General features: G+C 45.1%; 1 protein-coding gene across 3 annotated transcripts in view; it reads right to left on the bottom strand.

Annotated features, from left to right (window-relative positions):
* Positions 1-1,601: 1,601 nt before the first annotated feature.
* USP20 (ubiquitin specific peptidase 20) overlaps positions 1,602-12,213 on the bottom strand; it is a 50,660-nt gene continuing 40,048 nt past the window's right edge. For all 3 annotated transcript variants that reach the window (XM_027869344.1, XM_027869346.1, XM_027869345.1), the window contains 14 exons: positions 11,527-11,639; positions 10,750-10,922; positions 10,451-10,545; positions 9,805-9,838; positions 9,565-9,610; positions 8,521-8,701; positions 8,185-8,311; positions 7,708-7,877; positions 7,522-7,603; positions 6,537-6,645; positions 6,103-6,205; positions 5,235-5,303; positions 3,647-3,824; positions 1,602-3,185 (listed from right to left, as the gene is read on the bottom strand). In XM_027869344.1, the coding sequence (XP_027725145.1) occupies positions 3,664-3,824; positions 5,235-5,303; positions 6,103-6,205; positions 6,537-6,645; positions 7,522-7,603; positions 7,708-7,877; positions 8,185-8,311; positions 8,521-8,701; positions 9,565-9,610; positions 9,805-9,838; positions 10,451-10,545; positions 10,750-10,922; positions 11,527-11,639 (1,463 nt within the window). In that variant the 3' untranslated portion in view covers positions 1,602-3,185; positions 3,647-3,663. The remainder of the gene's footprint in view (positions 3,186-3,646; positions 3,825-5,234; positions 5,304-6,102; positions 6,206-6,536; positions 6,646-7,521; positions 7,604-7,707; positions 7,878-8,184; positions 8,312-8,520; positions 8,702-9,564; positions 9,611-9,804; positions 9,839-10,450; positions 10,546-10,749; positions 10,923-11,526; positions 11,640-12,213) is intronic.

A 12,213-nucleotide genomic window follows, 5' to 3' on the forward strand; every position in this document is an offset into this window, starting at 1 on the left:
CCCTGATTCACAGTGGGTTTGAGGCCTGGTGGTTACCCTCAACCTGCTTTAGCCTGTCTGCTGAGAGGGTTCTACAGCTTCTTGGAGCCACAGGGCACAGCTGAAAGCCAGGTGGACACCAAAGGTAGATGAGTACCACCTTTCTTTACATCTTGTTTCCCACCATAGTACTGTTAGACCCAGGGATACTGGCCTCCTGGCTGTTCCATGAACAATTGATTACGTATCTCTCAGCTCCAAGCATATTTTCTGGCTGTTCCCTATACATGGAACATTCTCCCTCACCTCTACCTACTAATTTCTCTGTCTTCCTTTAATTCCCAACTAAAATCCCATCTTTACAGGAAGCTTTTCCTAACCACTCTGAATTCTAGTGCTTTCCCTCTATTATTTCCTATTTAGCCTGTACACAGCTTATTTATATGTTGTCTCCCCATTACATTTTAAGCTCCTTGAAACGTCAGGACTGTCTTTTGCCTCTATGTACACAGAGCTTAGCACATAGTAGGTGCTTAATAAATGTTAACCTTCCATCTAAGGAAGCTCCTTGAAGGCAAGAACAATTTTTGCCTTTCTTTGTATACACAGTGCCTGTTGCATAGTAAGTATTTAATAAATAAATGCTTGTTGGCTGATTGCAAGGGCATTAACTCTAACCCATGACTACTAGTGTCTCATTTATGAAGGCCTACAAAACCTCCCTAAATGATGCAACTATTGTCATATATCCAGGACAAATAGTTTATAATGAACAGAAAGTCACTTATATCTTACCTAAGGAATTAGAATCTTTAACATACTCCATGCCAATTATTTAAAATTACTGATTTTTTTGGTATGACTTTTCCTGCAGGTTGGAATTTAGTTACACACATATACCCACAGATCTAGAGGTGGAAGGGACCTAATAAGTTTGTGTGGGAGATAGCTGTGGTAGAGGAAAAGGTTAACACTAGCACTGTTTAAATGTAGTACTAAAAACTAGAGCCCACCAGAAGTTTCCCCATTTCTGTGGAATATAAGGAAGCAAAGTGAAGGTGAAACCAGACTAAGAAATCAGTTCTCTTTTCTGTTTCCAGTGATTTTTTAATTGAAAAATACGATTACCCACCTCCAATACCAACACTGCTCATTTCAAATACTAAGAGATGCTCTCACAACTCTTTCCTGTCCCACTCTGAATGTGGTGACAAACGGCTTCTGGTAGCTGCTATGACTTCCGGCCAAATAGGAAACTGTTATCTGTTTAATGCTTACTTCCTCATCTGATCACATCTGGCTCTCTTTCTATGAGTTTTCGGGGAGAGGAGAGCTAATGTGGCTTTTTGTTTTTCAGTCTTCAGGGCAAACAAACTAATAGTGACAGTCTCACATACAATGATTAATTAAGTTTTTAAAGGTAGCACCAACACTTTGTCTCAATGGTACCCTGCTTTCAGAAAGCCATGGTTATGGTGGGTTTTTTGCAAATCACTTGTCATGGTCATGGTTAGAGCCTCATGCCTGTTGCATGAGAAGGAAATATCTATCTCAGGGAAGAGCTTTGATTTTCCCTCTAGTAATGATATGAACTCCATGAACATACAAAAAGCATGCCCCCATGGGATGAATGCACATGTATTTATTATGACACTGGGCACAAACTTGAACACAGAAATGTTATTACAATCTGTACAGCAGAATCTATACAACACGAACAGTACAAGCACATGCGGACCTAGAGGCTCTGTGGGAGGTTCAGAGCTTGCTGGGGCAGTTCACAAAAGAGCATCGAACAGCAGACAGGTCCGAAGGTGGCTCGTTCTTTGATCAACATGCACACTGCTTTCTCTCTGGGAAAAGAGCAGGATCCAGGGAAACAATGTAACAAAAAACCCCAACACACTGTGCAAAGGTTTACAGTTTTCTGAGCAGTACAGCTGCTAGGATTTTGGCTAATGTTCACTTCCAAAAGGTCTGCAGGTCCCCACTGTGCCAACCCAGCTGCTCCTTATGCCCCAATCCCTCCACCCCAGCTTGCTTTTATCTCTACTGGGTGAATCACCTGTCCCTTCCTACAAGGACTCTGGTGTTTGTTGCACACAAGCTGGGGCAGATCACAATGGGCTGGGTTGAGTTTTTTTGAGGGGGAAAGAGGATGGGTAGCACACAGCTTCCCAGATAAGTTTCAGAACCAGACCAGAGTGGATCTGGCCCCATTTCCCTGCCAATAAATACAGCTAATAAGTACTTAAGAGCAAGAAGAAGGAAATCACCTTGCCATTTAAGGGAATCTGTATTAAGCAGCAAATGAGTCAAATGGAAAGATTTTTTTTTTCCTCTGACACCAAACCTCACTAAGCCCTCCCCCACCCCCCATGCTACTCTGCAGTAGAGATGAATCCCTGCTGAAACGCGGTCAGGGATGGCTGGCTGCTTCCTGAGCCCGCCTCCGACCAGAGGCCCTCTTTCATCTTATTAGTGCAACTTCATAGCATGTGTATTAAGACCAAATAGGGACCTTCCAGTAGCTAGTATCTAAAGAATGTTTTGGATCCACCAGCTCCCCCAGAAGTGGACAGAGCAGTTCCTCGGGTCTCAGATGTATGTCTGTTGGATGGGAAAATATTGAGAGAAGGCTTAGCATTTCTCTTTTACAAGTAGGGGAGGGCATCTGGTTTTGAATCATGAAATGTTTGTAATCCCTCTGAAGTGAGATTTCTGCTAACTGTATCTGATGGGGGTGGGGGGGAAGCAAAGGCGTGAAGCTAATAGAGACTCCGGACTAGGTTTTATTTCTTGTTACTCTGGTTGTGCACACCTATAGTTTACAAGAACACTGGATCTAACGCACAATTGGAAATCCTTTTGAATAAGCAGTTCTCCTACCTTTATCCCCTGAGTATGGCAGACAAGCAGACAGCAAGGCTGGACCTGTGGAGCCCAGACCCACTGGAAGAGCTAGCCTACAGGAAAGTTTCAGGAACATTAACTATGATTAATTTGTGTGCCATCAGAACAAAAACCAAAAGGAGTGTTACAAAGTCTTGATAGCCTTAACAAGCCCGCAAGTTAATATATTTCCTAGTTGCAGCACTGCTCGCTGTGAACCAGAACACTTTTGCCTCGTTTGCATTTCCCGAGCACTTGGCCTCTTCTCAGGTGCAAAGACCCCCATCCTCTGGCAAGAGACAATCATGTCGAACCTGCAAAAAAATAAAAAACTTGGATCACCCTACAGAACCAAGAAAAGGTGAAAAGACAGAATTTGGTGGTTGGGCTATGTGTTATGCCTTATAGGAAGCCTCCTTCTTTGCTTTAGAAAGGAATTCTACCTTGGACAATGGTATCTGTGATTCCTTGGGATCTTAGCTACAAAAATACTCATTTCCAACAGATCAAGTGCCAGAGGTATTTTGGGGGGGGGGGCACTAGGCAATGGGGTTAAGTGACTTGCCCAGGGTCACACAGCTAGTAAGTGCCAAGTGTCTGAGGCCAGATTTGAATTCAGGTTCTCCTGACTTCAGGGCCAATGCTCTATCCACTGCGCCACCTAGGTGCCCCCCAGAGGTATTTTTTAAAGGCAACTTGGTGGTAAATCCCCTCTGAAAAAAATAATACCACTGAAGGGCAGCACAGGAATGGGACCTAGCCAAGAGTGACTTACAAGTTGGCCCATGAGGGTCACACAGCCCGGGTCTCTGCCTCAATCTTCTGTTCCCCATGCAGGTTCTCTGGTTCCTGCAACTGGGCAATGCTTTGTCGGATTGCAATCTCAGGACCACCTCCATAAAGGGTATGCAGATAAGTCCAGGTCTCCTCTGAAATCTGACCATAGTCAGCTCCTGCAAAGCGAAATGTACAAACTATGGGCCATACCTATCTTAGACGCCTGCTGGGAGAGAAGGGAAGTTGCAACACAGGATGTTAAGATATTGGTTCATGTCATCACATGAGCAGAACTAGTGGGAAAGGGGGAACACCTAAGATAAAGGGCAGTTGTTCATCTCCAGGGGTCCTTAACTGCTCCCACAAAGTTGACAAATATAAGAACAGTAGAACTAGAAAGTGTCCGAGATACAAGAGGCCCATCCCTGCTGTGGAACCCCTTCCTCTTCTCCCTGTGATGCCTATCAGGCTGCCATTTGGGTGGCCACTGGGGAAGTGGCCTCCTTCTGGGGAAGTAAGGCAAGTACAACGAAGAGGTAAAGGATGGGCTAGCCCATCTTCCTTCAGATCCTAAGGAATTACAATCATATCTGACATTTATGCAATGTTTTAAGTACATTCTCATAGAAATCTTGCCAAGTACATGCATCCTGTGAGGCAGGTGCTAAAATAGCTTATTATTCCCACTTTCTATTGACTTCACTGTTTTTCTTTTTTTTTTCTTTTTTTTTTTTTTTGGCGAGGCAATGGGATGAAGTGACTTGCTCAGGGTCACACAGCTAGTAAATGTCAAGTGTCTGAGGCCAAATTTGAACTCAGGTCTTCCTGAATCCAGAACTGGTGCTCTATCCCCTGGGCCATCTAGCTGCCCCCCATTCCCACTCTCTAGATAAGAAAATGGAGGCAAAGTCAGTTGCCCAAACCACAAAGCTACTAAGTATCAGAAGGGGATTCATGCCCAGCCCCTCCATTTCCCATTCTATTCCCTAAGTCATGTTGCCTCTCAATAGGAAAGAAGAACAGGCCTGGAGGAAATGGATTTCTAATTCTTAATCAGAAATAGGTGGCTAAGAATCTACACCCATCATCAGTACAGACTGCAAAAAGATAATTCGTCTCAAAGAGCTCACAGTCTAACTGAGGAGACAAGTAAACAACTCGGTATAAAGAAGCTACATGCAGGATAAAGAGGAAAGTCAACAGAAGGAATGCCCTGCAGGGAGTGTAGAAGGGAGGATTTCAGCTGGCATGGGAAGGAAGCCAAGGAAGCCAGGAGGTGGAGGTGAGGAAGGAGGGTTTCTGGGCATGGGGCCAGAGAGGATGCCCAGAGCCGAGAGCCGGAGCAGAGAGAACAGATCTCTCGTAAAAATCGAGGTTTTCCCACTCTTGTCTAAATCAACAGGAAGAGATATGTATGGTACTGAAGGGGAAGAAGGAGTCACCGCACACAGGAAGCATTTATCAGAAGTATTTACTGGGCCCCAAGGGGACGTGATGTTCAACAGCAGCAACCACAGCAGCTATGACAGTAAGAGACAAAATTAGCCCCAGTGAGGCCCTGGGAGAGGGGATACTGAGACACATACCCTGCTTCACCTGGATGTGGCCACCTTTGATCACTGCTATCTTGCTGTTGTCAATGGGTCCAGGAGGGTCTGAAACAGAAATAATGTTGGCTAGGGGAAGCCGTTGGGGCTTTTTTGCTTCTACCCAGACTCCTCTAATTCCACAGAGTAACAGAAGGACCTCCTGACCCTCCAAGCACTCACTGGTAAGCCAGCTTCTCAAAATTCAACTAAAATTAAAATGATCAAGGGGAGGAAACAGTTTCCATACAACAGATCAAAAAACTATCTCCCTGGACCTGCCTGAGAAGATGAAGTGAACTGTCAGAAGGAACAAAATCAGAGGACAGAGCTTCACGCACAGGCTTTAACATGATTGCTGGCATTTATGCCAAGAGTGACACCCTGTTCCCCCCCACCAAAGGGAAGAAAGCAAATATTGCAGGAAGTGACTGAGCACAGGAGGGAAAATCCACAGCAAACCCAGAGGTTACAGCAGCGCCTCATGGTCAGAAGCTGACAGAGGCACCACTCCAATGTTCCCATGCGCAGAGTCAAGGGGGGGAGGGGCGCCTAGAGGAAACCCAGAACTGAGCTTCGTGGCAGATCTCTTGCTTCCTGAGTGGATGAGATCAATGAGGCAAAGCTACACCCACATCTTCTCTGCCCCAGTCACTCACCAGCACAGCAAGTGCCCAAGCCCCACAAAGGGAAGCACTCCCACACATAAGATCTCACAATCTGTCAAAGACCCTGAGCTCCTTGCTGATAATCAGCATCAATCACCATGCAGGAACTCCATTATCTAAAAGGGCCTACTCTGTACCTATGCCTAAGCCCCTACCCTACTTCCTAAGGGTCTGAGTTCCCGCGTTCATACGATACTTACCTTTGTCTTTCCCCTTAACAAATGCCTCCCATTCCCGGAACCACTGCATACTGATGCAATAGATGACACTGGGGGATTCCTCTGCTTGAAATGCTTTGTTCAGCTACCAATAGGACATAAGTGATTAGACTTTTAATTCCAAGGTGTTGGCCTTTTCACAACAACAAATCTCATTGTTTCCCAATAACCCCCAACCACCCCAATCACATACCTAGAATCCACGCATTGAACAGTGTTTTGTGCATTATACACATTAGGGAACTGGAGTCCTTGGTTGCCTCCCTTCCCTTCCCTTCCCTCCCCCAATACTATTTCTCTACAGCCTTAATTGAGTCAATGATTTCTGAACAACCAGACAGATATTTCTAAGCAGAAAGCAGTGACAAGGAAGCTGCCTGCTGAAGACAGAGAACAACCTCCAGCCCCTTATGTACCTTAATGAAGGTGTCGATCTCAATCCGCCATCGCTTGGCCAGGGCTTCTATCTCTACCTGGCAGACTGAGCACACGTAGAGATGATTCACTGCAGGGCCACCACCAAACCTAGACAGCCAGATCAAGACAAAAGACCAACAAATCCAAAATAAAGGGAAGTCAATGGGACCAAGGCTTCGTGCAGAGTATAAGCAGCAGCAACAAATCTTCAGCTGAAAAAGGTGTTCTAGATACTCCCAGAATAAACAGCACAGAGGCAGGTCCTCAGTCTTCCATCCAGTGCTTCCTACTTCAGAGCTGAGAGTGCAGGTCTAACTGACCACAATGTTCAAAAGTATCGACTCTAGCTTTTTGAAAAGAGAAATGTGGGCTTCTTGGGATTTTCTCTGACTACAAGGTTCCTAAGTATTTCAACCACCCTGCTCTGGAAATGCTTGAACTTCTGGAAACTAGGCAGAGCACCCTATGAACCAAGTGTTCTTGTCCTGCAACTAAATAGAGAAAATCTCTGTAGTTGAGTAAATTAGAGGAGATTTATCTCCCAGGCTACCATTTCCCAAATGGTACAACACAGGGGATACTGCTGCGTTACAAAACATGTTATGAAGTTCTGGGGATTCATTTCCCTTTAGCAGCTTCTGATCAGGAAGCAGAGAAGGAAGACCACCATGCTGGAGCAATGGCTAGTATGTATGTATGTATACTTCTGCATTTACTCTTGCAAAGCTTGCAGCTGTTGGGAATTACTCTAAAGCAAGAAGCATTTATTAAGCACCTATTATGTATCAGGAGTTGGGGATGCAAATGCAAAGAATGAAACAATCCCAATTCTCGTGCACTCTTGCCTTTTTCCTACTCTAATTCATATGTCCCAATAAGTTCAATAATGTGGGCAAAGCATGGATTACAAATAGGTCAGGAAATGGTTATTGGCCCCTTCCTACAGAATCAGAGAGAAACCCTGCTGTGACCAAGGAGTCTTACCTGTTGTAGAGATATTCCCATACATTCTGGGGCAGGATCACCACAAGATCATCAATGTAATGGTATTTATTAGGTGGGATTCCTATGGAAAACAAGGAGAGGAAGTGAAAGGCCTAGAGCCATCATTCAAGGTTGTTCCCAAGACTTGAGTCTGTTACTGAAACAACTCCTGATAGGGCGCCCTACCTCCATGAGAACAGAGGAATGTGTGGTTTGTAATGGGCCCTGGTTCAGCAAATGTGTTGAACTTATTGAGCCACTCGCGGGAAATGTAGAACTGGAGCAAGCTGGGCTCCTTCATGGTGGCCAGGGACACTACATGCTGACGTTCCCGCACTGCCTCTTCACTGCTTTTCCTGACAAGCAAGAAGCAAAAACAGAACCACACCGGAGCAGTGAGGCCACTTCCATAAGGACATACACCAAGCTGAGGGAGAGAAGGACCATCTAATGCTCTTCAGGCATTCTATCTCCGCCCACCAGGGGTCAGAAGTCATGGGAGCAACAGAGGACAGAAGCCACCCCTCTTCCACTGGTGCAGAGTCAACAGCCACAGATGTGGCAGCAGGACTCCAGACTAGCAGACACAATTCCCTCTGAAGTCACGGAGAGTGGGCATTCTTTAACTCCATTCCCCAGGATGTCACTCAATAAACATCTTACCTATAAAAGAGGACATAAGCCTCTGCATTCTGGACCACTGTCTCATGGACCTCTGTGACATACTGATCATCAAACTCATACCACTGGCCATTTATGACATTCTGACAGTAGGCGATGTAGTGCCCACCTATTGTAAAAAAGAAGGGTCAAAGAGACACACACAGGTTGGAGGGAAAAGATCCAGAATAAAGAAGGCAAATTCAAAAGCAGGCTAGTCTGGCTGTTTATGAATGGGTCCATGATGCTAAGATGGGATGAGATGGCCAGTGATGCGAGATGGTGGAAGAACCTGGTCCCTCTGGACTAGCCTGAACGCTGGAACGTGGGCTGACTTACTGCCTGCTGTGCCGTGATGGCAGATGACAGATAAGAGGTCATAGGTGGTGATCTGGGAGACACACTCCTTGGCAAGGAAGGGCTGGAGATCCAGACCTTCCAAGGGGAAGGAGACGTGGCTGTTTATTTTGAATGAATACATCACTTCATGCCGAAAACGTTTCAAATGAATGCACAGGATCTAAAAAAGGAAAAAAAACAAACAAACCCAACGATGGTATTTCCAGGAGCTGGCTGGATGAGAGGCTATGTGAACTCTAAACAGCCTAACAGAAGGTCTTTGCAAGTTTGGACAGCTCCTCAACAATGCTTCAGTCAGGATTCCTTATATTCTTTTTGATCACTTAGACCGAGGCCTTAAAAGACAAACACAAGTATTCACAAAAAGTCTAGGACCTATTGAATTATATGGTTTAGGACCCAAGGTAGTTTGAATTTTTTGTTTCCAGGAGAGAAATGATGACAAAAGACCTCCCATTTAAAACTTCCCACAAGAACAGACACTTGACAAAATCATGATGAACTAACTCCATGTGAACTCCACTTGGTCGCTTTTTTAAGAGAGTGAAGGAGATGCCATTACAGGGTTGTGGCTCTGTTAAGGAGCATCTACTGTTAAACCAGCAGATCTTCTGAAGGCTGTGCTATAATATTCTATTAGCTACTTCATTGCTACTGATAAATGCAGCACCAGATCCAAAGTACTTTTAGAAGCAGATCTTTTTACCCAAACTTTGGGTTTTGTAACTCCTTTCAATGTGCATACAGCAGAATGATGAACCAGAAGCAAAGCAAACTGATAACATGAACACAAAGTAACAAGCTTGTGTTGTTTGTACAGAGGTTTTTTCCTCCCTGAAGACTCAGATGTTGCTTCCAGGGACTTTGGGCCAACCTAAAGAAAGCCCATTTCTTTTCTGCCAGTTAGAGAAATGGTTTCTTCCTTTCAATGGGTCTCCTTTTTGCATTTCTACCCTGGCTGGCTTGAGGGAAACAAATCTTAAAAGGGCAGAGCTGAGGGAAGAGCAGGGCTCCTCTACTCACCTCAGGTAACTGAAGAACTTTACAGTATTTCACTCCATTTCGTAACCTAAGAAACACACAAACCACCATGGCTCCATGTGAGAGAAGCACTGAGTACAAAAGGTACGTAGCGCTGCATGAGCAAGGCCCAGCTGGACTCTTCCTTTACCCTCAGGCCTCTCTTGGGTTATCACTAATTGGTTAGCAAGAAAAAGGAGCCAACGGAAATAGATAAGGAAAAAAAAGGAAACACACACTTACTTTTTACATCTTTCACAGCTATACATATTGTCCCCTGGGGAGAAAAAAAATAAAGGAACTGAGGAAACAGAAAACCAAAGTCAAGAAGATGAATCTTAAAAATCCTTGTTTCAGGGGCAGCTAGGTGGATAGAGCACGACCCTGGAATCAGGAGGACCTGAGTTCAAATCCGACCTCAGACACATAATATTTCCTAGCTGCGTGACCCTGGGCAAGTCACTTAATCCCAAATGCCTCACCAAAAAAAAAAAAAAAAAAAAAATCCTTGTTTCACCTGACGAATGAAGCCTTTGTCTGCAGTGAGTCTAGCAGGAACCAAAGAGAATGGTTATTGACTTAACCCACCTCCATGGCAAATGCATCCTGGACAAAGGAAGCCGCCACATGGGTACCCCCCCCATATGTTGGGATGAGGAGAAAAGAAAACTGGTCTATTCACTGCTATTCTTTTGTCAAAGAATCAGTGACAATATGTTGCTCTGTTAGTTCTAGAAACTATCAAAGCAAGAACTCCTCAGGCTTCTCTCAATTTTTACCCTCAAAGCAACACTCATTGGTCAGAGGGCCCAAGGAGCCTTTCTGAGAACACTGGCTGACTCTCCAGGTGAAGTGGATTGCCTCCCTTCAAAGCTGCAGCTCAACTCACCCTTCAACTCATCAGCAGCAAAGAAAGCAGCAAGACAGTCTTCCAAGGTAACAACAGGACCCCAAAACCAGCTGGGGATGCAAGATACCACAAACCTAAGAAAGGTAAAAGATACGTGACCCCTTACTCATCAGCACCATTTCTAACCTGCTGGTGGTGTGAGTATGTGGCAGAAGGGATGAGGAGGAGGTCTTTGTAGTTAGGTTAAGGATCTGAAGCCAATAATTATCTTTACCATCAAGACAGGTAGGAATAGGGAACACCCTAATTTGCTTCATGGGATGAACTAAAGAAGGTACCGTCGAATATACTCCATGATGAAGGCAAGCCAGCCTTGGGACGCGTAGCTATCCCCACACGCCCCTGGCTTGGCTGGCACATTCTGGTAGATGGCCGAGTGCAGCTTGGCCAGGTCTTCCTTCCCTGGGATGGGAAGTGACAGGTCTTGAAATGTCTCCACAGTGGTGGATACCTGCCAGGGGCAAATGAAATGAGTTTGTTTCTGATGCTACCTGGCCCAATCCCCTGGCCTGAGTAGTGACTGTTGGGTGATAACAGCAGGGGAGTACCAACCAAACACAACTGGGAAATTTCTGTTCTGAAATCACTCCCATTCCTGCCTGAATCAAGAAAGATTTGTACAATTAAACAAACCCCGGTTATCTAAAATTGGAGCAGTATGACTGCTAGCAGTGAGAGGGTCTTTAGTCACAGAGTTCTTTGGGCCAAATATCACCAGGCCTTTCATTCAAAACACAAAAACTCTCTGGATGAGTCAATCGGATCCATGTCTGGTGACCTTCCGCTTCTAGAGCTAAGGATTCTAGCTCCATTTTTCCTACCTGCTTTTCCTTTGTAGCTTAAAAGCTGTTTTGGGGAAGTCGAAAGTAAGTATGAGAAAATCAGTCTACTTCGGATAAGGGGAAAAAGTATCTGAGACAGTATCTTTCATCAAAAACAACTTAAGGTAGAACGGTTATATCCTAAGGTGGGGTGTCCTAGGAATAAGCCTAGCTATCTTATTACTTTATTATTGGTGGTGATTTCATAATTAAAAATGCTCGTGACTGACGTACTCTGTCACAGGTGAGGCACTGCACCAGGCTGAGTATGGAGCCATCAAAGATGTCTGAGATGACGCTACGGTACTGAAGCTCTTTCTTCTTTTTCCCAGCAGCCAGCACCTGGGCTAGAGAAGAACAACCCACCAGATATCTGTCACCTGCCCCAACAGATCTGCACAGACAACCCCTGTCTAGGAGGCATTTACATAGGTATGGTATAGCTGAAAAAATCCAGGCTTGGGAATCAGGACATGTAGATTCAAGTCTTGGTTCCCACCAGGGGTTTGCCACGTGACCTGGGACGAGTCAATTCTGCTTAACTTCCCTGGACATCAGTTTCCCAGATGCAAAATGGGGATAAATCTGATCCTCCTGCTTCACAGAGCAACAAAATAATGCCAAGAAGCACTCAGTACCTGAAAAGAATGGTGCTCCCCAAATTCAAATTAACTTGGAATAGTATCTAGCTTGGGACTCCGTACCCTGAGGACTGCAAAGAGCCAGGACAAAACTCAGGAGGGCAACACAAAGGAAGAAAGTTGGAAAACAGGATGGGTTAAAGGAATCGTGTTAAGTCTGGGCAGGGGAAGTGACACCAGAACCAATGAGTCTCCAGATGTGAGCTCGGCCTATCGGCGAAGAGGATGGACTACATGTCATGCTGATGCTGCAGACAGCTTACGCTTATCCTCTGATCAT

Source organism: Vombatus ursinus, unplaced genomic scaffold (genome assembly GCF_900497805.2).
Source record: "Vombatus ursinus unplaced genomic scaffold, bare-nosed wombat genome assembly UNPS02014793.1, whole genome shotgun sequence".
In the NCBI taxonomy this organism is placed as follows: domain Eukaryota; kingdom Metazoa; phylum Chordata; class Mammalia; order Diprotodontia; family Vombatidae; genus Vombatus; species Vombatus ursinus.